Below are 26,011 nucleotides of genomic sequence, written 5' to 3'. Positions count from 1 at the left end.
TCACCAATATAATTTTTATACCAAAAACAGAATTTAACTTTTAATAATATATAGTGTTTTATTGTTCTTTATTGTTTACAATAATTGGCCAATATGCAAAGTAGTTTTTAGGCCCATTTTAAAATGATCATGCAATCGGAAACATAAAAACAATGTCACCATATTGGGCAATTATTGTAATGCATATGGCTGCACATTACGTTCTCATTTTATTCATATCAGTACTAATTAGAAGTATTACATATAGACACAACTTCGTTGTAGAACTGGAATGCACAATTTACATTTCAATGTGGCGGAAAACTGCAAAATGAGGTGTCTACTAATTTAGAATTCAGTGCAAAAACAGTATGAAGACTAATTTTAAGCCATTTTTTGTATTTAAGCAAATTGAACCAATGGACTTGAACAAAATGCACATTTCAAATAAGTTCTATTTTCTATAGAGCAAAATGTTCTGTCTGTTCATATACTCCACTGATCTATATGCACACCATCTAAAAACTGAAACAGAATGAGAATATTCTTCAAACATGAAGACAGTTTGTGTGAAAAAGTTTTACTGAGAAGACCGTAGTGTGAAGATACAAAGCATAATAATTAGTGTTCTCATACATAATCATGTTTCTACAAAAATATATTCTAGAGCCCCCCCCCCCACCCCACCCTACCCCGCAAAAGAAAATGCTAAAAGCATTTCAAAAGACAGTACCAAAATATTTCCTTGGATCAGAAAATACAGCCCTCCATAAAAGAAACCCAGCATCAAAACAGGTATGGATTTTCATATACACATATATTAAAACATTTGACTACAATATTTTAAAATTACATTTCTAAATTACATCATTCATTAATGGCATAACAAAAATGTTTTACATAAAATAAAATAAAAACAGCAACAACAGAAAATAAAAACCTAGCCCCTCAGAAAGCTGTACACCCTAGAAACTACAGCATATGTACTACACAGTAGTGTACAAGTACCTATAAGAACTTTTATCTAGTCACTGTTCTCATTAGTGTGGATGGGGGAAAGCAATACTACTTGTTGTAGAATACCAAGTAGGGTTTTAAATGTGGATGTGGTCTTTAGCAACTGTATATTAGCATCTAGTGCTAATGTTGCCCTGTCGTCCCAACCTGATTCGTCAGCAACAGCCAATGCAGCCTTTATCTAGGTATTATACACCATATATGTGGATTCTGAGTTTAAAACCAAACTGTCTCAATTGCCAGTCTTTCAAATGCCGATGCTTCTGCTCAGGTTGGCGCACTGAATCGCGCAGACGCTGGTGGTGGTGTGAATAGGGGTTGGTGATTCAGTGGAGATACAGTGTTTGGTCTTAGCAGGCACAGGTGGTGGTCCCTCGCTCTCCTCTCTCCGGGTGTAGAAGCTCTTGAGTGGGAGATTTCTCTCTCCAGGGCAAGGCTTTCTCATGGTTCAGTAGTGGTACTAGCAGTAGTGTTCAGATTGTAAGCAAGTCTGGAATGAAGAGCGCATCCAGAATCATTCAGGCACTGGGAATTAAAGGCTCAGTCTGTGGACACAGCAGAAAAAAAGCAGCACAATGAGCATGAAGCTCAAAAAGTTATATAATAGTTTATAAACACATCGTGGTTGAATTAGACCATGACATTTTGGCTGACAATTAAACATTAGAAATAATTATGACATGTCATGTGACAATTAAACATGTAGTTTTCTCAAATACTTGCAACAAGGCAAGTTACAATATTTATATTATAATGTAGAATAACTATTTATGCCAATTAGGAAAAAATACAAAAAATCACCTCCATTACTCAGCATGTTGCCTTTTGGCTTAGTCTTCAGATTGTTTTCTAGGAACGTCCTTTAAACAAACAACTTGCAGATTATTCAAACCGTACAGGCATTAATGCATATTAATAAAGTACTAAGATCTAGATTAAATTAAACCTTCTTACGTTTGATCTCCTTCTAGAGACTTCTGGATTTCCTGTAGCACTCCTGTGTTAGAGGAAGACAAGAATCAAGCAAATACTCACTTTCCCGCAGACACTATAAATACTACTAGTTCAGCAAACACTGTCCTCAATGAAACTGCATGTAAAGAGCTCAAAAACTAGTTCTTCTGTTTATAAATGACAAATCAAAACTTTTGCACAGATACAGTACTAATACAATAATATTATTGTGCAGGGACATTAAAGTGTTACAGATCATGCAAACACATGACTGCCCAGACCAGGGCACGATTACTGAAAACACACAGCATGTTCAGATTATTGTTTTAAGCCATTTGCATATCATCTGCAGGTCACAAAACATACACAGCAAGCAGAGATATAAACGATCTGATACTGCTCTGAGGTGCTGGTCTAACATGGTTATTTAGCATCTAAACTGATATTCTGTCTAACTGCTGATCCTCATGTACTCACTCTCGTCGTTGAGCAAAGCATGCTCCATTACTTGTCTAGCAGAATTCTCTGGAACACACAAGCACATTGATCAGTCATGCAAAAGCTCGCAAATGCCTTGAGGAGGAGTTATAAATACAATTCCTAATTGATGCAACTGGCAAGCCACAACAGTGTTATTTTAGTATATTATCAATATTTTGTTTAATTTTAGTTGAAGTAATTTTGAATTGGCTTTTATTTAAGCTTTCATTCTATTTTCATTTTAAGTAATTCTGTTTCATGCTTTTTGTCACTTATATTGTTTATTTTTAGTCATTGTAGTGCTTAAACTTATTTGACTTAATTTTTAAGTTTTTTAATTAGAATTTATTTCAAATAACTTAAGTTTTAGTTAAAAATAACACTTGGCCTCAAATTAATATATGAATTAACATTACTATAATATAATAAAACACTGTCTTCCAGTGCACCTAATCAACTCTAATACTAGATTACAAAATTTCAAATAATAATGTGGAATTGTTTCATCAATTACGGATTGTGTCTGTAAGTACGGATTTAAGTCTTTTGCATGAGCGACTTCTGGGAATAACATGGGGAAGCATTCAACAAAGCATTAACAACATGCATTTTTTAGTACTGGATGCTTAGTTTGCACAATTCACACAGATCTGGAAAAAGCACACTGAATCTCACCATATCCTTCACTCTCCCTTTTGAAATTTCTAGAAAAACAGAACAAACAAACAAACATCAATATGGAGACACATTTGTCACTCCTTGACAACAGGAAAGGAATAATAGATCCTGAACGATTAAACAGCTACACACACACTCACACACACACACACACACCTGTGTTCAGTAGGTACTCCATCCAGCTGGTCCCTGTGGACGGGACTTGATGGGTTCTTGAGCCTCATCTGGAGGGGAGCCTCAACCAGACAGTGCGGCTCCACCACCCAGCGGGTGGAGAGAGAAAACCGCTCAAACTCAGATGGGGACATCAGGTAGAAACCTAAAAGATGACCGGACAAACTATTTCAGAAGTGATCCATGCCTGAGTAAATGCACTTTGTATAAAAGTGACTGTTTCCTACCTTGGCCATATTTGGTGAACACACAGGATGCGATTCCACTGACGTCTTCTCTTCGTATGCAAGGATAGTGGACCATCATTTTAATGGAGGGCAAGGAGATGACGTGTAGCTCACCCTGATTGGTCAGCACAACCAGGCCGCTCTCCAACTGTTCGTCAGTCTTCGAGCCGAACCAAGCCACACCCACACGTCGAACACGAGAACCGTCGACCGCTGTCAGCTTCAGCTTTGACTTACTGCTCACTTTAGGCAGTGTAAACAGCTATGTGCACACAAATATGGTGAGACTCACCATCTGTGTCAACACTGGAGAAAAAAAAATGAATTGTGTGGCGTAAATTCTCACCTTAAATTGCTCCTCGGACACAACCAATAGATGGTGAGAACCGTGCATTTCAGGACTGCGTGCCAAATCATGGGCCACCTCCAAGGGTTCGGGCAGAGGGGCACCCTTGCCATCCAAGACCACCAAGCCAACGACCGGAGCACGATGCATCAACTGAATCTCTTTAGCTGGTGATGAAGAAGCACTTTTTATAGAAGATCTGTTTATGTAAATGTACACTACTGTTCAAAACTTTGAGGTCAACACATGCCAATTGTATACAATCATACATTATTAATATTTCCCACGTATGATAACAGAAAATTTATTAAAAATAATACATTATGTACGGACCAAAATGTAAAACAAATTACATGATTACATGAAAATTAATTTTTTAAAGATTTTTATGCTCACAAAGGTTGAATTTATTTTATCAAAAACAAAGGAAAACAGAAATAGAGAAATATTTTGTACAATTTGAAAGGTAGTAGTTTTTCTTAAATGAAATGTATTTTTAAAAAGTAATTTATTCCTGTGATGGCATGGTGTCACATGATGATTGTGCAGATTAATATTTTTGTGGAAACTGATAGCTTTTTTGGTGGGGATTCTTTGATTAATAGAAAGTTTTATCTAAAACAAAAATAAAAAGGTATTAATTAGGGCAGCACGATATTGGGAAAAAATGACATTGCGATATTTTATTTTTATGCGATATATATTGCGATATATTTTCTTACAAACAAAAATGGGGTGAGCACACATACATTCTCATTTTAAATGATTTAAACATCAATACCATCGTGTCAATTGATTAATATGCACGAGGGAGAGGGAGAGAGAGCAAGACAGCGCTAGTGTTGTTTGAAGACGGCTCGTCTTTTGTGTCATTTATATATTGTTTTCTTTTTACCTGCATGAGCCACCACCGGATCCTCCGCCCTTCGTTCCAGTGAGGGGACACGGAGGACATACGCAAAAACAGCTCCGCCATTGGTTCCTGCCCACAGTGAGGGCGTACTGTGAGAGCCTGAAGAAGAGAGAGAGATGATGGAGGTCTTCTGCTAGTCACACACGTACCATCTGAGAGGAATAAACCTGATAATAACCTTACATTTAATGATTAGAAACACTGTGGTACTCACTATCACTGACAAATGTATCTGCGAAGTAGAGTGTTCTGACGAGGCCTGTGAAGGAGTCATCAGAGGAACGGGCTTCGATCTTTCTCTGTACGGGTGCCAGCTCCATCTCCTGTAGAGCTTCGGCCTCCAGTCTGGCGTTAATTTCTTGCAGCTGCAGAAACATTCCTGATATTCACTACCAAGTTGTCACCCCGCTTTTAACAACTCTGAAGTATGCAATGCTAACTGCTGCTGAAATAACTGCATGCACAATGTCTAGTCTCATGTTTAGTTAATCTGCCGGGTGAATAACTGCAGCATTGAAGGAAAAGAGAGCCGATGTGTACCTTGGCTGCGTTGGCAGTGTGGTGTTTTCGCATGGAGACCCGGCTGCGGCGAATCCTGCGGAAGGACTGTCGCAGGGACTTCTTGATGGACTTGACGCGCGAGAGCGGCCCCTCCAAGGCCACCTGGTCACTGGGGTTTAGGGTGCATCTGCAAATGGACAGTTAACATCTATCAGCATGTTCAAAGTCTGCAGGAAAATCATTTAACAGTCTTGATTCTTACAGTTTAATCTAAAGACTTGGGCTCAGAAACAAAAGGCTTAAAATTACTTTAATATGGACAATCAGACTAGAAAGCGTCTGCTAAATGAATAAATGTACATGTAAATGTAAACTATTTGAAAATCTGGAATCTATGTGTGCAAAAAAAAACTAAATACTGAGAAAATGGACTTTAAAGTTACCCAAATAAATTCTTAGCAAAAAATATTACTAATTAAAAATTAAGTTTGATATATTTACAGTAGGAAATTTACAAAATATCTTCATGGAACATGATCTTTACTTAACATCCTATAATTTTGCCCCATACAATGTTTTTTTGGCTATTGCTAAAAATATACCCCAGCGTCCAAAGACTGGTTTTGTGGTCCAGGGTCACATTTATCATTTTTTCATTGATTTTCCACATTTATCATGATAAAAGGACATCATAGTGACCAACACTGCAGCCATAATAAAAGACTTTTCTTTAATGAGACTATTGTGATGAACACATCAACACATGCACAATATTATCACTCATCATTAGTCTGAACCAACTAAAAACATATAATAATAATAAAAAAAAACTTCTCATTCGACATTTTAAACTAATAAAATTGTAAATGTGATTCTTCTCACTTGACCATGATGTTATTCTTCTGGTGGTAGTCATAGAAACCAAAGCCATGGCTGGTACCGAAGGCCACCAGTTTCCACTCCGAGTGCAGAGCGATTGCTGTGACCACAGCGGGCGGCTGGCACTGCACTAGAGCGAAGGGCTGGAAGCCTGGAGGGAACAGCACTGGCTCCTCCCGCACGTCTAGACGCGCCTGGCCCTTCCAGCGGAAGCCCTCCTGACCCTGCAGCAGGTCCACCACTGTAGCCTCGACCGTCTGCTCAGCAGCCTCATCATTCAGCTCCATAATCAGAATCTGAGTGGGAGGAAGACATTTTATTTAATACATTTTGACCCAAACAGATGAAAATAAAACCGCTATATCTCACTTCTGTACAAACATTTTCTCTCACAAGACCTGTAAAACACAAATCCTCGCAGCATAATTCATATAGCATGCACCACGCTTACGAGCTTGGTCTTCTGTTCTGCCCGAACATCGGTATAATTATCCTAACACCTTTCAGTAGTTCAGCGAAAGGACAACAGGAAAGTGTTTGATCCTGAAGAGTGGCTTTTCACAAAGCCCGACTCATTCCCAAATGGCAGACGTGATGTGAAGTGGACTGGTAATAATCAGCTAAATTAGAGAGTTTCAGTCAAGTTCTCTCACATGCTTAATTTTAAGCAGCCACTAAAAAGTCTGAGAACTGGGTGTACTGGACAGATCAGATCTTCAGCACAAGCCAACCGAGAAGAAATTCACAGACATACAGCTACATGAGCGACAATTCTTTTATCTTCTTTTATTTATTCAGCATGGATGCATTCAAAAGTGCCTGAAAGGCATTTGTAATTTTATAAAAGGTTTCGATTTTAAATAAATGAGAATCTTCAGAAAAGATTGTTTTTTTAATTTCCCCCAAAAATAGTATGGAGCACAACTGTTTTCAACATTGATTAAATGCTTCTTGAGCACCAAATCAGCATTTTTCAATATTTAAAAAAAATGATCACGTTACACTGAAGACTGGAGTAATGATGCTGAAGACTAAGCTTTGCTATAACAGGACATTTTAAAATATATTTAAAAACAACAATTGTAATAATTTCACAATAGAACTGTTTTTATTGCATCTTATTCATATAAATGTAGCTTTGTTAAAGGGGGGGTGAAATGCTCGTTTTCACTCAATATCCTGTTAATCTTGAGTACCTATAGAGTAGTACTGCATCCTTCATAACTCCAAAAAGTCTTTAGTTTTATTATATTCATAAGAGAAAGATAGTCTGTACCGATTTTTCCCGGAAAAACACGAGTGGCTGGAGGCGTGACGTGTGGGCGGAGCTAAAGAATCACGAGCGCCAGTAGGCTTTTGTTGAGAGCATTTGGAAGCTGTGACATTACCTTGAGGAAAAAACCATCATCCAAAACAAACCATGGCTAACAGTCAGATTCAGCCGTTTATTTATGATACAGAATCAGATCCCGAGGTTGAAACTGAACGAGAGCAGCAGCAGCAACGACTCGCTCTGAGCGGGGCTCGAACCCGGGTCTCCGGCATGGGAGGCGGACGCACTAACAAGAAGGCAGAGATATTTGAAGCAGTTTTACTCACCGCCTGCGGTTCCAACACACGATCGTGACCCTTTTTCGTTGGGATTGCATCATCCTTAAGAAATAAACGATACGCAAATCCGTCGTCAAACTGGGCCTTGTTTGTAAAACAAGCATCTTCGAAATGCAGGGGAACAAACACAAACACTTGCACAACTCCGTTGATGCTCTGTAAAAATAAACTCCATCCACTGGTCCCTTAATGCTGTTTTTTTTTGGTAATCTGTGCAGGGTTGTCTTGCCCTTTCAACTAAAAGTACACTTCTTTTGTGACATTTCGCGACGCTCTCGCTCTGATCAGTGAATGTCTGTTGTGCTCTCAGTGCTCTGCTATACGGGAGCGCGCGCTCTTCCGGCAGACGTGCCCTTAGGACCCATATAAGGAAATTCCACTCCATCTAACGTCACACAGAGCCATACTCGAAAAAAACTTTCTGAAACTTGTGACAAACCGGAAGGAGTATTTTTGGAACAGAAATACTCCTTCAAACGTACAACTTAATTTTTGAAACTTTGTCCATGTTTAGCATGGGAATCCAACTCTTTAACAGTGTAAAAAACTCAGTATGCATGAAATAGCATTTCACCCCCCCTTTAAGTATATGTAGTAGTTTAAGTAACAACTGAACAAAAGGTACCATTTTAATAATAACCATTTTAGAGTTCCTGTGGCTCAGTGGTAAAGCACTGCGTTAGCAGCACAAAAGGTTATGGGTTCAATTCCCAGGGAACGCACATACTGGTAAAATAAATGTATAGCCTGAATGCACTGTAAGTTGCTTTGGATAAAAGCGTCTGCTAAATGCATAAATATAAATATATGTAAATGTTTGCTTTAATGAGGTGTACACACTTTGTCTTCGCTTAAACTCCCACATCAAAACTCACTTGTCCTGCAGTTCCAGCAACTGTGAGATATCCGCTGTATTTACACAGGTGGATCTTCTGAATGCCAAGCCGTGGGTCGTCGCTATATGGGTCAAAGCAGCCCACCTGATATTTAGAAAAACAATAAATACACCCAATCAAATGTCAGATGAAAAATCAGTAAACAACTGTGTGTTAACAAGAAGTTAAGTGTGAGCGTTAATACTTGTACAAGTGTCAGTCAAACCAGACCTTGCGGAATGGAGGCCACTCTCCCTCACTGCCCTGGTTCATGTTGTCATTTGGGTCAGCGTCCGTGAGGAAGACTCCCGCTGTGCTGAGCTTGTACATGGGGTAAAGACAGATCCCTGAGGCATCCCAGAAACGCACAGTGCCATCTTCATGCCTTTCAAAAGGAATATGGATACAAAATATTTAAAGTGAAGGGTAATATACTATTTTAACCATCAGTTCCTCATTCCAGATTTTAGGAATTGCTAAATAATTGATGATTTAATAAGCAAAATAACAAGAAACCGATCGGTCCTGTTTATGTTATCTGTCGGAAGTGAGCGACTCAAAACAGACAGGCTAAAAAAAAAGCTCAACAGTTGTGTCTTCCATTATTAACAACTATGATCTCAACTGAAAAATTCATTTCATATTTTTTCGACAGTAAAAAAAAAAAAAATATAAAAAAAAAATACTAGTCTGCACAGTTGTTTTCAACATTAATAATAATAATAATTGTTGTTTTCAGAGCAGCAAATCAGCATATTTAGTTTAGTTTATAATAACGTGGACAGTCTCCTTTCATAAAAAGAGCAGCTTTAGCCTCTACGGCTCAATTTTATTAGAAAGATTTCTAGAGGATCAGGTGACACTGAAGACCTGAGTAAAGGCTACTGAAAACAGGAATAATAATTATACAATATTACTGTTTTTAACTATTTTTTTAAATAAGAAAATGCAGCCTTAGTGAGAACAATACACTTAAAAAAAAAAACTATAAACATTAAACATTGTTTTTAACTATATTTATTACAATTATACAAAATACAATATCAAACATAAGACAACTTACTGCCTGTTAAAAAACACCATTTATAACCCATTTTCACATGCTTATAATTTGGTACAGAATGGTTTCCAATATTTTGCAAGCTGACACTTTACAAGGAAACCAGTGAATTCAAGGCTGTGCAAGATCACACTAAGATCGACAGCATTAGCTTACATAGGTCTACTCACCCTGTCAGGAGCAGGTCTCTCTGGGGAGGGTCTGGGGCAAGATTCTGGCCTCCAATTATAGGCCAAGGCTACAAAAAGACAGATTGACAAAAACAAGAATCGAATGGCTCAATAGATTCTATGTCAGTAATTAAAGTTATCTGTGGTGCTGCCAAACAGCAATCATCACAACAACACTTGACATAGTTGAAGTGTTCTGAAGGCAACAGCAGTTAACATTTAACCCAGTCGAACTTTTTTTTCATAGTTTGGCTGGTCCTGCGACTTATAGTCAGGTGCGACTTATTTATCAAAATTAATTTGACATGAACCGAGAGAAATGAACCAAGAGAAATGAACCAAGAGAAAACATTACCGTCTCCAGCCGCTAGAGGGCGCTCTATGCTGCTCAGTGCTCATGCAGTCTACACTGGAGACAGAGCGCCCTCTCGCGGCTGGAGACGGTAATGTTTTCTCTTGGTTCTTGGTTCTAAATAAATGCGACTTATAGTCCAGTGCGACTTATATATGTTTTTTTCCTCATCATGACGTATTTTTGGAATGATGCGACTTATACTCAGGTGCGACTTATAGTCCAAAAAAAATATGGTAAATGGTTTTATTGTGCAACATGCGATCTGAGCTTTATATTTCTGGTTTAGTGGGGGCATAAGGTTTCATACCTTCTTGGAGTAGTGTGTATTCTGCAGGGCTCCTGCAGCTTGCACTCTTTCCCACAGTTTGAGCGGGATGGAGGAGACGTGGTGCGAGCAGGTAATTGCTGAACAGTGTAATGGCACCAGGTATGGCGTCTGGATGACGGGCCACCCCTCACTCTGCAGATCCACCACAACCAGCTCCTCTTCCACTAAAACCACAAGAGCGCTCGGCTCACCTGGGACACAAACACACATTTAGACCTATTGCAGCTCAGATAAAAAGTTAAGTAGTTGTAAAAGAAAGATGTTTTTGGAAGCATCTCTCTACCTTTGTGGTTCTCTCCCTCGCGAATGACGAAGAAGTCGATAATGCGTGAGGTGAAGTCCAGCGCCTCGTGGTTTTTGCTGTGGATGACGGAGATGCAGTGTCTGTCCCCGTAACTGGCCCTCGGCATCCCTCCGCTGAAGATGAGGAATGGGGGACTGGGGGATGAGAGGACAGAAGACATTACTCTGGATAAGGAAGTATTTACATGACAAACTCTCCTTGGCTCTTTCAGAACTTTCCAAATCAGTGGTTTCAAAAAAGATAATAAAGCAACAGGAAATATAAGGGACAGTATGATAAAATAGTCTGTGGAGATTAGCAGTAAAAGAAAAGTCAGATGGAGAATCCTACAGTCGAGCAGGACATATGAACGTCTATGGAAGGTTTAAATATTAACCAGGCGGTTTGAGTCATAGTGAAGCACTCTGGGTTAATGACACCACACCAAACACAACTGTCTCAGCATCAGCGAGTGAACACTCACAGTACAGTATGGCCTAATAAACAATACTCACCCTTGTTTTGATGGCAGCTGTATTATTTTGGATATGGCCTTACAGGGGAAGGCACCTGTTTGAAGAGATTGTTCACAAAGAAGTAATTACAGATCAGTTCAATATGAACACATTTTACATGAGGATAACAGAGGCGTTGTTCCAAAACCACCTTTTTACATAAAGGATGCTAATTCTGTAGGTAGGAGACTACAAGGACCCAGATTTGAATTTTCCTACTTCCCAATAAACTTATGGTCAGTGAATTTCCTTTATTCAACTGCTTAATTGAAATGTTATTATGTTTATAATTTTGAAAAGGATTTCCTTTTCATATTTTTTTCCCCACATTGTACAGGGTGAAACTTTACTGGTGAACTTCTGAATTCAAGACAGCATTCAAAAGTTTGAGGTCAGTGAGATTTTTAAAATATTCTTTTAAAAGTTTTGGAACACAAGTCATTCCAGTTATGTGGTCTCACCATACGGCGTCTCCTGTTTCTCAGGCTCTGTTTGTGGATCCTCGCCGGTCACCGTCCATTGGCAGTAGCTCCCATCACTATGTGAACTGAGTATGTTCACACCGTCCTCCATCCACCAAACACTCTCTAGTTGCTGTACAGGACACAGAGAGAGACAATTTCTTCTTAAAAACTAAATCCTCTAAGAGTTTTGAGGTTCAGGGCTTAAGTGACGACACTGCAGTATACGGTACCTGTGTGCCGAGAAAGTGCTGGATGGGACGCTGCCTGTCCAGATCCCACAGTACCATCAGGCCTCGGCTGTAGCCAATCAGCACCTGCCTTGGGTTGAGCGGGTTCTCATGCAGAGCCTCCACACACTCCAGATTTCTGCGGCCAACATAATCCTCTGGAATTCTGGGAAAAGTAGCGGTGGGTGAACAGATCAGCGATCACAAAGAGTAACTGTTATAGTAGTCTCAGGAATGCGAAACTGTTGCATAATACCATTCCACTGAAACTATTTAAAGAATGTATGCTGTATGTGTATATAAGAAAAATGAATTGAGAGATTAAAACTGAGGGACATCGGGTCACAGATCAAAGTTATGTAAGTCTATTAAATATGGTAATTTTAATCTCTCGCCTTGAAATACAGTGTTCATATGTAAAGTGACCGAACATGTATTTATGTTAACCCTATTGATGCAGAAGATGTAAGTCTCAAACACTTTATATTATGATAAGACATATAATATGCACTTCAATATGTACAAACCCAACATTTAAAGCCAGCTGTGTGTTATCCATTAAGAATATTATATAATAATGAAAGGATGGCCCTTGCAATTCAGATCAACATGTCTGACCTGTTCTGTACATTCTCCACGCTGATGTTGTTCTCCTCCAGCTCTCTGAAGCCTGGCACTTCCACAACAAACACATGTCCTCCCTCCGTGCCCAGCAGCAGCAGCTCGCCCGATGAGTGTGCCAGGACGGCAGTGACCCGCGTCACACTGGGAGGGGCTCTGTCAATATTTGGCATCACAAGGGTGTCAAAATCAAATTGCTAGTGAATTTTTTTTTTTTTCTCCCCCAGTTACATTTGGATTAGACGTTGGATGAAAACTGTATGCTGGCATATTTTAAGGCATATAAAGAATTTTTATAATAAAATGCATCTTTTCTTTGTATTTTCAATAATCGTAACCAATTACAGTACCAACAGATGCTAAATCTTGAAGCACATAATATTTTAATTATATTCTTATAATACATTATACTCTTTTTAGGCATAAATACAAGACAACATAAATGTACAAAAAAAATCATGATTACAAATTTCATACAAATGTGGCTCCACCAGAAAATATCTGATGTTTAATATGCTGCTATGTGAAGTGGGTGATGAGACTAATGATATTTCAGGGCTACCCAGCATAACAAAACAGATAGAAAATCCAAGACTGCATCTGAAAATGCATACTTCCATATTATATAGCAGGTGAACGGTATGTGAAACAGTTATATGTACAAATTTACAGTATTCATAAAACAGAAGGCAAAAAATTCCTGGAAAGCCTACTATTTGATAAGAAGTTCGTATCTGGTGGAAACCTTTCTATTGCATGATGGCACAGGATCAGATTTGTGAATGGCAGTGAAGCAACGTAACTGACGCTAGTAGGTCATGTGACACTGACAACATGATGAATATAGTACATCTGGATTACATTCAAACTAGTATAAAGACCTACTCAGTGAGTATGCGATTTTGTATGCAGCCCGAGAGATCATGATGTCCTGTCACTTGTTACTGGATAATAACAAAAGTATTAGGAAAAATAATAATTCATGGGAGGACAGGATATGACATCATAGGCTTCAAAAAGGCTACTTTTAATCATGGAAGTCAGCTGACGGTAAGTGTACATCTATGTATGGATTCAGAGCACAAGTGAGCATCAGTCATGTCTGGTTCAGTGTGAGTCAATGCTCATGTCTCATTCTTTGGGTGTGTGTGCATGAACATACCAGCAGGTTCATAAAAACATCAGATTATTAGATTGAGGTGTGTGTTCCCGACTCACCCAGGTGGACCAGAGAGAGTGAAACGTCCTATTTCAAGCAACTCAGACATGCCGTTATGGGCCTGAAGTGTCCACATGTGCAGACTGTTGTCATCCAGTAATGTTACCATGTCCACCTACAAAAAAATTAAATAAATAAAAGGACAAAATCAAAACCAACATCTATTTTTTTTTTTCAAATAAAAAAAGAAGATATAAAGAAATGTATTTAATTCAGGATAATGTATGTTTAAATCATATATACAGCTAATGTGATATAAAAACCCTTACCACTATATCATATTTTATTGATACACCCCCTAATTTTAAATTTAATAACATGTTTTTAACAACCTCACCCAAACCCACTGATGATTCACTGAAAACCGAATCCCAAAGATTGAATTAAAAAAAAAAAAAAAAAATTCAGGTGAGATCAAAAGGCATCAGGATTGAAGTTCAAAGCTGTACCTGGTTTGGCAGGAAGTGCACTTGTGTAACTGCTGCATTCTCGTCGTGCAGTCCCATGAACTCCACACCTGGAGATCCATACCTGAGAACTGGTTAAGGAAACGCATGCCAACCATTCACACAGCACCTTGTTTTTGTGGCAAGTAAAAAAAAAATCTACTTGCTTTAAAAAAAAAAAAAAAAAAGTTAAAAAATAAATACATAAAATATATTAAATTAAAAAAAATACTAAATACCAGACACATAATGTTGGCCACATACCAGTTATTCATTTATTTTATTTTCTCTTCTGTGAATGACTAACAGAGAAATTACGCAATAGTATGGGGAAATTGTTTTTACATGGACATGCATTCTAAGCGCTACAAACTAATATAAACTATTACGCCTTTCAATATACCTGCATGATGGGTGTGTTCCAATGAGCCACTAGACAACCACGAGATTACAGGAAATCAGGAATACACATGAAACTACAGGAAATCTCAGTACATTCTCATCAGGTCACATTGTAGTCACTCTGCTCTCGGGATTCAGAGACAGGGGAATGGAATGTGATCATTCTAGTCAAAAGAGTTATGCTATACACAGATCAAATAACCCAAAATGTGGAAATGTCTTCTGTTTGTTGAAGGATACAGTTTGATTGCTCCCGATCTGGTACCGATGGCCAGGAGATCCAGGCTGGGGCTGAATCCCAGAGCACTGGGCTGATGGGGGAAGCCATGTTCTACAGTCTAAAGCAGAAAGGGGAGAGTGTTATATTGTAGGTCTTACACACATTGGCTCTGGTAAACACTTACTAATGGGCAGCTTTACATTTTAGAGACATCATAGTCACATGATTTCAAAAGTCTGTTCCAAAATGGAACATATACAACTATGGTGCCTTTAAAGATGCCTATTTTTGGGCAAATTGGTCATGGGGTGTATCCTTAACAGGGAAGGCAATTCAATTCTAAAGAACTCAGAAATCCATCCAAATTGTAGGGCTGCGTGATTATTCAAAATCACACCAAAATTGCATTATGGTTAAAAAGGCTGCGATTTCATTGTTAAATATATACATTAATTATCAAAATAAAAACAGGTGCTGCATGTTACAGAGTGAAACACAGCACTGTGCTCTTTTATACGCGAGCACCTCATGATCCAGTGTTTTCAGTGTCTCCGAGCATCTCTGATTACAGTAAATGCTGCTTCACATGAACTCTGCTCCGAGTTTGTTCAAAAATGTTGATTATAATTTACATAAAATACATTAAATCCCAGAAAATTATTATTAATTTTTTTTTTTTACTAATTATAAAATCAAAAATAGTCAGCAAGAGAGGTCCTATGAAAATAGTCTTGTTTATGTGTAATAGCAAAACAAACTTCCAACAGAAGATATGGGCTTGATCACCTTGTTGAACTGATAGAGATCCTGTTTGTGTTTGTCCTTCTGAGACTCATGCCCATGACGCCTGAACCTCTTCATCGTCCCTGGACGAACAGGGACCTCACGCTGCCCTCTCTCACCGCTTCTCCTCAGCCACCTGACATGAGAGGAGGGGTAAAGAGGCTTTTCAGACAAAAATAAAACCAAATAGTGTAAAAACATTACACTTCTGTATAGCGACAACAACAAAGGGGAATAATCAAGACTTAAAGTGATCATTCACTCATAATTTACTGCTTTTTACAGCTGTGGTCACCATTCATAGTCAGTGTATGAAAAAGAACATTATCCAGCTTCTACTGCGTTTCACACAACAAATTCGGTCATACAGGTTAGGAATCACATAAGGGTGACCATTTTTATTTTTTGGGTGAGCTATGCCTATAAAAAGACACAAACTGAAGCAATGTAAAGGGTGCATAACCTAAACAGACTTTGCACAGGGTTGTGTGTGCATTCCACTTAAAAAGAAAAAAGAAAAAAAGGGATCTGATAGGATCAGGAATTCCAAGGAAGGAGTTGTGTGCTGTTTGACTGAAACTACACCCCCTCACCGCTCCTGATTCTTCTCTTTCGCTCTTTCTGCCCAGCCCCCACAGGGAAATTGTGGATCTCTGCAGTCCTGACTGAAGCAGCTTTTGTTCGGAGCTAAACTATCACAGTCCCTCCCCTAATCTGAGCAAACAGCACCTTGATGAAAACACCTGTTGCTCTGGGGAAGCCAAATCAGAAAGAGCCTCTTTCAAATCGACAGAAAAAGGAGGGCTGCTACATGCTTTGCATTAAAGTGACCACTCAGCCTATAACAATACACAATAACCCGTAAATGGACAGGAGTTTATCTCACCTGAAGCTTGAAACTGTTTGGATTTGTTGTGGGTGGAAACAGAAAGTCACTATTGGCTATTATGCTCCATTTAATGCCCCATAAAAACTATTTTACCACGGTAACAAAGCAAGCATCATAATTATTATAACTCATGTTTGTTCACAGCTAACCCTAACTCGAAACTGAAGTATTAAACTTCAGCACATAACTCAGCCCACACCGTTTTATGGTACAATACACTACTATTCAAAACTTTGAGCTCAGTATTTTTTTTTTAAGGAATTAATACTTTTTTTCAAAAGTGATAGTAAGGATATTCAAAATGTTACAACATTTTTTCTTTTCAAATACATGCTTTTTTCCTATTCATCAAAGAAACCTAAAAAAAAATGGTTTCCACAAATACATTAAACTGTTTTCAACATTGATAAACTTTTCTTGAGCATCAAATCGGCTGAAAATTCAGCTTTACCATCAGAACAATGAATTAAAAATACTGAAAACCAAGTTTAAATTTATATATTTTGCTAAATATTTTTTTATTGTACTTTTATTGTAAATGCAGTCTTCATGAGAATAAGAGAATTAAAAAAAACTTCCCTATACTACAGAAATGATGGTTACCATTGTACATGATAATAAGGAGAAGCTGTCATAAATTCATGCATGCAAAAGTGTGTATACACCCCGTTCACACAGAGACGCGATTAGCTACTGTATATATGCATACATTTTGTATTGCATAGGCGTTTCGTCCACACAGATCTGGCGTTTTGGGTGAGTGAACCAGATATTTTTTGAAACTGGGTCCCAGAGTGGATAAATCTGAAAATGCAACCTTTAAGTTTTCATGTGGCCAGCGAATCCGTATATTTTCTGAAATGATGACGTCATCAGCCCACGTCTCGCCCCTAGTCAGACACCGCTACATCATGTAACAGCAACCAAAACATGAACAAACACTGAACAATTGTCTTTTTATTAACTAACATTAACACTGATTAATAAATGTATTGTTCGTTTGTAAACGGCACGCAAGGTTTATTCACATAGTTCAAGTCGTCTTCTCCATTTCTATCTCTGTGGCAGAATTACAGCACCACATGTATAATACATAGTTTTTTTGGGGGTTTCGTGTGGCCACAGTTATTTCTTGAGATGGGGGGGGGGGGGGGGGGGGTCAGATAGGGAAAGCTCTGGCTTTGTGTGGGCGTAGCCTCAGTATCAGCAAGCAAAGAGAAATTCTGCAGGAAATAAGGCTAACAGGACGTAGGCAATCAAAACAAGAAAAACATTCAGTCAGTCTTTGACATTGATTAATGACAATAAGAACTGCATTAAGAGTGACATATCCAGGTAGCATTAACATCACATCATATTAGAACTGCCCTGAGAGCGTTTCTAGACAAGAATGCCCTGATAAATTATAACACTTTGTCGAGGCTGATCACATCAGCATATCAACAGGAAAAGAAAATGTTTTCCTACCCCAAATCAATCCCTTCCAAGCATAACCTTCCCAGTGACTCAGTTGCCCCACTCGGCTCAGACACATATTTCTGTGATTATCGCCATTATTAGCCAAGAACGTTTAGTCATCAAGCATGCGTCTACAAACGCTTCCAGAGAAGGAAAAGAGCTCCCATTTCCTTATTTTTACAGAACCTTGAAGGAACCAGTCAACAAACTAAACACAAAAAAGAGAGAGTCTGTAAAGCTTAGCTTAAGGGACAATGGTAAAGTGGGAGGTCTTCTACTTAAGAGTGAGCTTGGCTTTATGAGAGAAAACTCTCAGCAGGAGAGCTGGAATGGAGTGAAGGCGGGAGAAAAGACGCAATTCATTAACAAGCTAAAGACGCCAGAGGGTCCAAAACCAGCTCCATCTCCCTGAACACCACATTGATCATTGGGAGCCTTGCGTAAAGCAGCTTCAGAGAATTCTGTCCTCAAAGATCAATATTACATCTCCATCCATTAAATCCCAAGTTAATTAGGAGGTAGAAAAAATAAACTGTTTTGTTTTGAATCCTGCTGGGAGGAATTATGGCGGAGGTGCATGTGAGGCATTGATGTGGGAGTAGTGGCTGTAGCTTATCTAAATTAGATGTAGTAGGAGGCTTGTGTGGAGAATTCATAGACTTTAAGGAGAAATGGTATGTGGATCTAAGCAGCCGCCACAGAAATGCTTGGCGTAATCAGTTCAACCACATAGACGACAGATTCATGGCAGTGGAATATAAAATGACATGGTACATTCATGTCATAGCAGAGGAAGTATTGATTAAACTGCAACTCTAAAACATGAAAACATCGCCAAATTATGGCTGAAAATTATGGTATATGATTATCAAGCAGTAAAATCTAGATTTTTACATACAGATTTTTCATTTTCGAAATGGCACATTTTCCAATTAATAAAAATGATCATTTTGTTCATATTATTAAAAGAAATTGTTTTATTAAATGTATATCAAAATTATTATAAATGGAAACTTTATATCGTTTCACTGAAAGGAAGTTAGTTACAAACCAAGTAGTAGTTACTGCATACCGATAAATACCAATTTAAAGGAAGATCTCACCAACGGCAGGTGCAAGAGAATTTAAGGACCTGTTTTATCATCTGTCAGGTGAAAATAACAGTGGGAAATTTTATTTTTATTAAACTGAGTATTATAAAAGCTCAAAAAGTGACGAGTGGGACAAGTTATGCCCAGTCCTATACGTAGGGTTACAGGTTTGTTTAACTATCCACACCATACAAAGAGCTAAATGTTTTACAAAATTTAGGTCCTTGTATGGTGTTGATGCTTAAGCTCGGAGAGCTAAATTACTAAAGCACAAAAACCCCCTTAAAGCTTTTTTTTAGAAAGGCTATTCTGAAACAACTGCAGTAGGGCTGGGCGATAAAACAACAACAACGATAATTACTGTAATATAATTTTTCTCAAAACGGTAACGAGAGTTCGATAAATGTTCAATACAATGTTTATACGAGACAGCCAGGAAGCTTTTCAATCTACAAATCGCCATCATTTACCATGGATTTACTGTAGTAACACTAACTGCATCATGGTATTCTGGCAGAAATGCGGGATATTATTATCGAATTTTATTAAATCATTAATGTAGACATGTTTTAAATGTATTAAAGGAATAATGGAATATAATAACAGTACTTTTTGTGATTAAGCTATAGCATTTGTGCATTAATACTAAATGTATTTAGACTTTAATACAAATACCCAGAAACAATACTGGAAGATCAATGGTTAATTTTAATAAAACAGTCAGAATTGAAATTAAGTTGTTACGATTTTTACAGATGTTACTGTTTTTAATAATGAACATAGATTTACATCTGCATCCTTACTCAAGCTACTACTACTGCCAACTCGAGCGCCCGTCAAATGTGCATTTCTAAGAGACGGGAAAAAAAAATGTATATTAATATTGCAGCCTGTACTGCAAACTGCTGAAGATATGCATCAGTCAGGCAACACAAACATGATTTCATGATTTGAAACAATATCACTCATTAGAACATGCAGAAACTAAGAACATTTTTTTTCTTTTAAGATATTAATTTTAAGGAAAAATGACTGGAAAAGTGTAAAGAATTCAAAAGTGTGACATGTTTGTCATGCTCTGACTATAAAGAGTAGTTTAAAACCCACAATTAATGTTTTGTTTTCTGCAACTTTCACTTAGAAGCAAAACTCTGTTTTAAACTTGAAAGAAATAAAGATTTGATATTTATCGTATCGACTGATACCGAAAATTTTCTTGTGATAATTTTTTTGCCCATTTCTCCCAGCCCTACCCTGAATTTAACAGTGATACTGCTGAAGAATCAATATGCTTAGAGATTCCTCTGTTAAAGGTCATGGTGAGGGGTGACATCATATTACGCAAACACAAACACGTTTGACAACTAGCTCGTTAAAGTGTTACTAGCCAGGACCAGGCCTGATACCCTCAGGATAGCAGCAAGAAATTAGCACCCTATGGTCAGGAGAGGTCAACTGCTTTTTAGTTTAAAAACAGCCTGTGCCAACCCACAGTAAATATGATACCGACAACGCTCTCTCATGACACAGCACAACACAAACTGAGCCAAGCTGCCAGAACCAAAACGTCCCACCCAACTTGACGACTGTTATTACGGCAGGCAGCTATATGTACTACTCATAGCCTACTTCTATTACGGGTTGCACAAAGCTATCGTTAAAAAAAGAGAAGCAACAATTCAGATGTAATTTCAGGTGTTAAAGCTTCAGTTTCTGATGGCCATTTTCAGTAGAGAATGTTCCCCTTCTTGATTTCATAGATGCCTCTGTTAAAATAATAGCCTCAGAGGACAAGAGCTCACAACAACAGAACTGCACCTAAAACCAAAACTCAAAGACACTGAAATAGAAATGGAAAATAATATTTTCTGAAGGACTGGAGAAATAAATAGCTTTTCCATTACAGGAATAGAATACAGTTATTTTAAATTGTAAAAGTCTACCTGAAATAATTCTCATGGCTTCAAATTAGGAGTCTGGAACCTTTCCCTGTTAACGCATCACTAGTGACATCACAACATTCTGAGCATAGCATCCCACAGGAAACAAAGATCAGAAGAGAAGGCAAGAGTGGAGAACCTGCCCTGACATGAGTGTGGAACTGTCAGTGAACTCACCACAGACTTTCTCCCTCAGCTGCATAACCTGGTTTCATATGGCACGTTAAATATGTCATGTTGGACATTCTGGGCAATCGAGGAATTGCACATCCCATTTTTAAACTCAATATGGGTAGAAGATCACTAAAGAATTCACTAAATGATATTTGAGGTCAAGAGTAAGGCAGTCAAGTACAAATAGGTCAAGCTCTAAAATAAGCTTCAGCTACACCCTGATTGAGGGAGAAAACACCATGCAAATGAAAACCAGTTCAACCGCCACAAGCTGACGACACGGATAGAGCAAGTATAGTACTGAAAAGATCTTTTAAGGATACCAGCAGTCAATGTGTTCTGACATTTAAATAAACACAGACACTCGTGCATCAGGGCTAAACAATAAGCACTGCATTTCTGCAGTAGTTCAAATATGCACTTTTCAATATTATTTAAAACACATTTTACCTTTTAAAATGCACATTACTGTTCAAAAGATTGGGTTGCAAGGATTTTTGAAGGAAGCCTCTTATTTAAAAAGTAATATTCAAAATGACATAACAGGGGCACTTTAAAGGGATGCTCCACCACAAAATGAAAATTTTGTCATTAATCATTTACCCCCATGTCATTCCAAACCTGTAAAAGCTTTGTTTGTCTTCGGAACACAATTGAAGATATTTTATTTTATGATATATTTGATGAGTATGCTCTCCTGTATCACCCGCCCCACAAGGATGCGCTGTTTTCTTTCAAATCAAAGTGTAAATTCACGTGAAAACAGCATCCTTGTGGCGTGGTTCACGCAGAAGAGTATATGCAGCATACGGTAATATGGAGAGACACAGAGAAGACTGTAGACAAAAGGAATTGTTGCATAAATTTATTATTTTTGTTTTCTTCATTTACAAAAAGTATTCTTGTCGCTTCATAACGTTACAGTTGAACCACTGATGGACTATTCTAATGGTGTCTTTCATACTTTTCTGGACCTTGACATTGTAACTTAATGTAACAATCCTCCCTGTTTTAATCCCAAATATCGTAAACTGTGTTCCAAAGATGAACCAGGCTTTTAAGGGTTTGGGACGACATGGGGGTAAGTGATTAATGACAAAATTTTCATTTTGGGGTGGAGTATTCCTTTAAGAAACATTCCTTAGTATTATCATTTTTTAAAAGCATTTAAAAGGGTCATATGATGCTACCATAAAGAACATTATTTTGCATATTTGAGTGAGCATCCGTTGGGCTTGTGGCAACCACGTGATGACAAAAGAACATTTGAAAAATAAAGAATATTTTGTAAAATTATGAATTTCTTTACTGTCACTTTTGATCAAATGTAACATCCAATGACTTAATAAAAGTATTAAATTATTTAAAAATGTTTATATTTTCAAATGAAGTGTCAAAAATATTCCTGCTTTTAATTGTTATAATAACTGTTAAAATGTATTTACAAAACACATTTCTTAAATATATAAATCAACAATATTGAAGACTTTGTTTAGTATGATTTGCAATTATAGCTGGAATTTATGCAGCAGAATTGCAGATACTCAACATATTACAAAGTCCAAAACCTGCGGTAAGATCATAGACGACAGCCATTTTTGTTTAAACACAACTGTCCATCCCAGTCAGACAACCAGCAAAAGTCCATACTAGAGCTTAAAAATAAAGAACAGCTGGACAGGATGAGGAACTGTTGGATGAACTTCCTCTGATTCTTAATGGTCACTGTAAAGCTGATCTCTCCTTATATGCTATCACCCACGCTAACCGTTTGTTGCTGTGGAAGTGAGAAGCCTTTGTTTACCTTCTCTTCCTCTCTGTGAAAATGTAAAAATAAGATCTTGTCTATAACTATGGGGTGTGTCCTGCCACAGGATGTCAGTACCCGGACTCAAGCCTTTCCTGTCTTCTCTAAGAAGGGCCATGAAGTGTAAAAACCACATTTATACCCAAACATCTCAAAGTGATACATCAGACTGGTAACCAACTTGAGGCAATTGATACGGGACATTTGCTGTTCCAGTGTCAAGTCCGGTAAAAGCACTTTAATCTAACTTGCTCTCAGAGGTGTAAACGAATCAGTTCCGGGAGAATGACGTTTGTCACATTTGTTCACCGCAGAAAAGCAAGCAAAAATGGCTTGAAAATAACAACCTTAAAATAACTACATTTGTCTGAAAGTAGAAAGTCATATACACCTAAAATGACTTCTGGGTAAGTAATTTATGGCTTAATTTTCCTTTTTGGCTGAATTATTCCTTTAACTTTGAATCAAACAAGGCAAATCATACCTAATGTTCAAAAACTCTGGGTGGGCTAATTTTATTATTTTTTTTAAATCATGCTGACCCCTAAGTTTTGAATGATAGTGTATTTTTAAGTCTTTTGGCAACAATTTTAAGACTGCTAGCCTAAAAGTGTGGATTTTTTTTTCTGAACATTGTGTTTTACAAAAACATCTTTCTCTGACACATATTTCAGGTCAATCCTTGTGTCAACACAAGCATCACAGATTTGAAAGTCTGAAACCAAGTCTGATTTTTCACAATTTTAAATGTGTTTTCTGAGATCTTTGCATTGGCTCTGCAGCCACTGAAAGAAATGACCCAAGATTAATTACAGATGACGTCAACCATTCATAATCTCGCTATTGTCTATGGCACAACTGTTAGGCGAAATTGGTAAATATATGCTAAGTACATTAACTATGAAGGCTGATGACTCAAGTTTAGTTGCATTTCAAATCAGAGAAACATTGACATCAGGAACATGGCTGTGTGTGAAGCAACATGAGAGTATGAAAGGCGGAGGCTTTATCATTCTCGATTCTCAACCTGTCAGACCGGTGGGACAGCCTTTCACCAATCTATGCCAAGGACAACCAATTCCCCAGACCTTTCCAAAGCAATTCAACTTTACACTCAAAGCCAGGTGCAACACTATAGTCTCGTTTCTAAAACTGAAAGATATTATATATATATATATATATATATATATATATATATATATATATATATATATATGCTGTCAAATGATTAATTGCATCCAAAATAAAGGTTTTCTTTACATAATATCTGTGTGTGTACTGTGTATATTTATTATGTATATATAAATACACACACATACAGCATATATTTTGAAAATATTTACATGTATTTACATGTACATACTCATAAACTATAATATATAAATGTTTTTAATATATATATATATATATATATATATATATATATATATATATATATATATATATATATATATATATATATATATATATACACGTAACATATTTATCAAATATACATGCATGTGTATATTTATATATACTTAATAAATATACACAGTACATACACATGTACAACGTAAACAAAAACTTGCATTTTGGATGGCACCACTAATATATATATTGTGTCAAAACGGATTAATTGAAATTTCGTTTGACATATCGTTATCAAAAACATATCGTTATCAGATATATATATATATATATATATATATAGGCTAAAATGCTAGTAGATTAAGTTTGACATATTAGTCTCCATCTGGACTCACACAGTTGAAAGTATGCGACAGTATGTTGACAGTACTGGACAGATATCTGCTACAGCAGCTGATCGGAGTGACCAGAAACTAACAATACATTCTCTGTTCAGACCGGTGGAGTTTGATGATAGAGCGGACAACAGTGGAGAACAAGGTCACAACTAGGTGTTAGTTTCGTTTTAGACTGAACGTTATTCATTAGTTAACCTGCCAATACTCAAAATGCAAAAGAAGAGAGGAAACAACTGCCAGCAGACAGCTTGTACCCCATTACAAAAACATATGTTAAGTTCACACAGAGCTGTAAGTTAAGTCAAAACTTCTTGAGCTTCCTAGCTAGACAGCATTTGTAGGCATTATATGAATATTTGTTTGCTCGCTATATAGAAATCTCAGTACGTTTTGAGACACATCTTTAGAGCCGGTGAGTGGAAACACCTGTGGCCGGGCAGCAGTCGACGGGCCCGGGCAGGACTCACCTGATTCACCGCGGCCCGATGTCCCGGCACTGTCCACGATTCAAGCGGGTTTGCGCAATTATCCTGAGGTGAAGAGGAAAACCCCAGCAGGCGGTGAAGAAGAGCAAGCTCGAATTGAGTTTACCTCGCTTTCGAGGTCTGTGTATGGACTCAGTGGTTGAGGATTATCAGTGAAGTGTTTCCTGCTGCTCTTACTGCTCCTCCCTGAACAAACGCCTTCCGGGACAGTTCAGCGCGCGGCCAGCAGGGGGCAGCAGGCGTGCACACTACAGAACTCATTAGAGCTACACATCATACTTGTTATGCCGTCATAAAATGTAAATAAAATAATGTATTTTATTCACGAGAGTCTAATGAAAATTACACTGAAAATAAAGGTAAATAAAAAATGATTTAAAATGATTAATGTCGCAAAACGTTCAAAACATTTTGAGCTTTCATTATTTTTATTTCGGAAATGTCATTATTTATATGAAGTACACACCTCATTGCTAAACTAATGTTATACTTATGCTAACTGTACATTCATGTATATAAACAAAACAAAACACTCTTCATCTTCACATTATTAATATTAATAAGTACATTATTTATACATGTACTTGATATGGATAAGCTATATGTTTATTGTATGCAAACATTATAAGCATTATTAAGTCAATAAAAGCAAGCAAACACAAACTCCTTTGTTACATAAACTCTTTTTATTG

At 37.5% G+C, this 26,011-nt stretch overlaps 1 protein-coding gene across 2 annotated transcripts; it reads right to left on the bottom strand.

The window, feature by feature from the left end:
- Positions 1-543: 543 nt before the first annotated feature.
- LOC113064162 (lethal(2) giant larvae protein homolog 2-like) lies at positions 544-25,492 on the bottom strand. 2 transcript variants are annotated; one of them, XM_026234776.1, is made up of 26 exons: positions 25,302-25,492; positions 15,731-15,863; positions 14,965-15,062; positions 14,326-14,407; positions 13,876-13,991; positions 12,655-12,813; positions 12,040-12,202; positions 11,807-11,939; positions 11,346-11,400; positions 10,831-10,985; positions 10,527-10,738; positions 9,865-9,932; positions 8,866-9,019; positions 8,635-8,739; positions 6,152-6,444; positions 5,309-5,456; positions 4,983-5,133; positions 4,751-4,867; positions 3,856-4,022; positions 3,510-3,771; positions 3,265-3,427; positions 3,106-3,134; positions 2,428-2,475; positions 1,951-1,993; positions 1,798-1,856; positions 544-1,541 (listed from the first exon to the last, which is right to left on the bottom strand). In XM_026234776.1, the coding sequence occupies exons 2-26, from the start codon at positions 15,803-15,805 to the stop codon at positions 1,537-1,539; spliced, it is 3,060 nt and encodes a 1,019-aa protein (XP_026090561.1). In that variant the 5' UTR covers positions 15,806-15,863; positions 25,302-25,492; the 3' UTR covers positions 544-1,536. The 2 variants fall into 2 exon arrangements, with proteins under 2 accessions (XP_026090561.1, XP_026090562.1); XM_026234777.1 differs by lacking the exon at positions 2,428-2,475.
- Positions 25,493-26,011: the final 519 nt, after the last annotated feature.

The sequence above is a fragment of the Carassius auratus genome, chromosome 46, assembly GCF_003368295.1.
Source record: "Carassius auratus strain Wakin chromosome 46, ASM336829v1, whole genome shotgun sequence".
Classification (NCBI taxonomy): Eukaryota; Metazoa; Chordata; class Actinopteri; order Cypriniformes; family Cyprinidae; genus Carassius; species Carassius auratus.
Note: the sequence above shows the minus strand (reverse complement) of the source record. Positions and strands in the feature narration are given on the sequence as shown.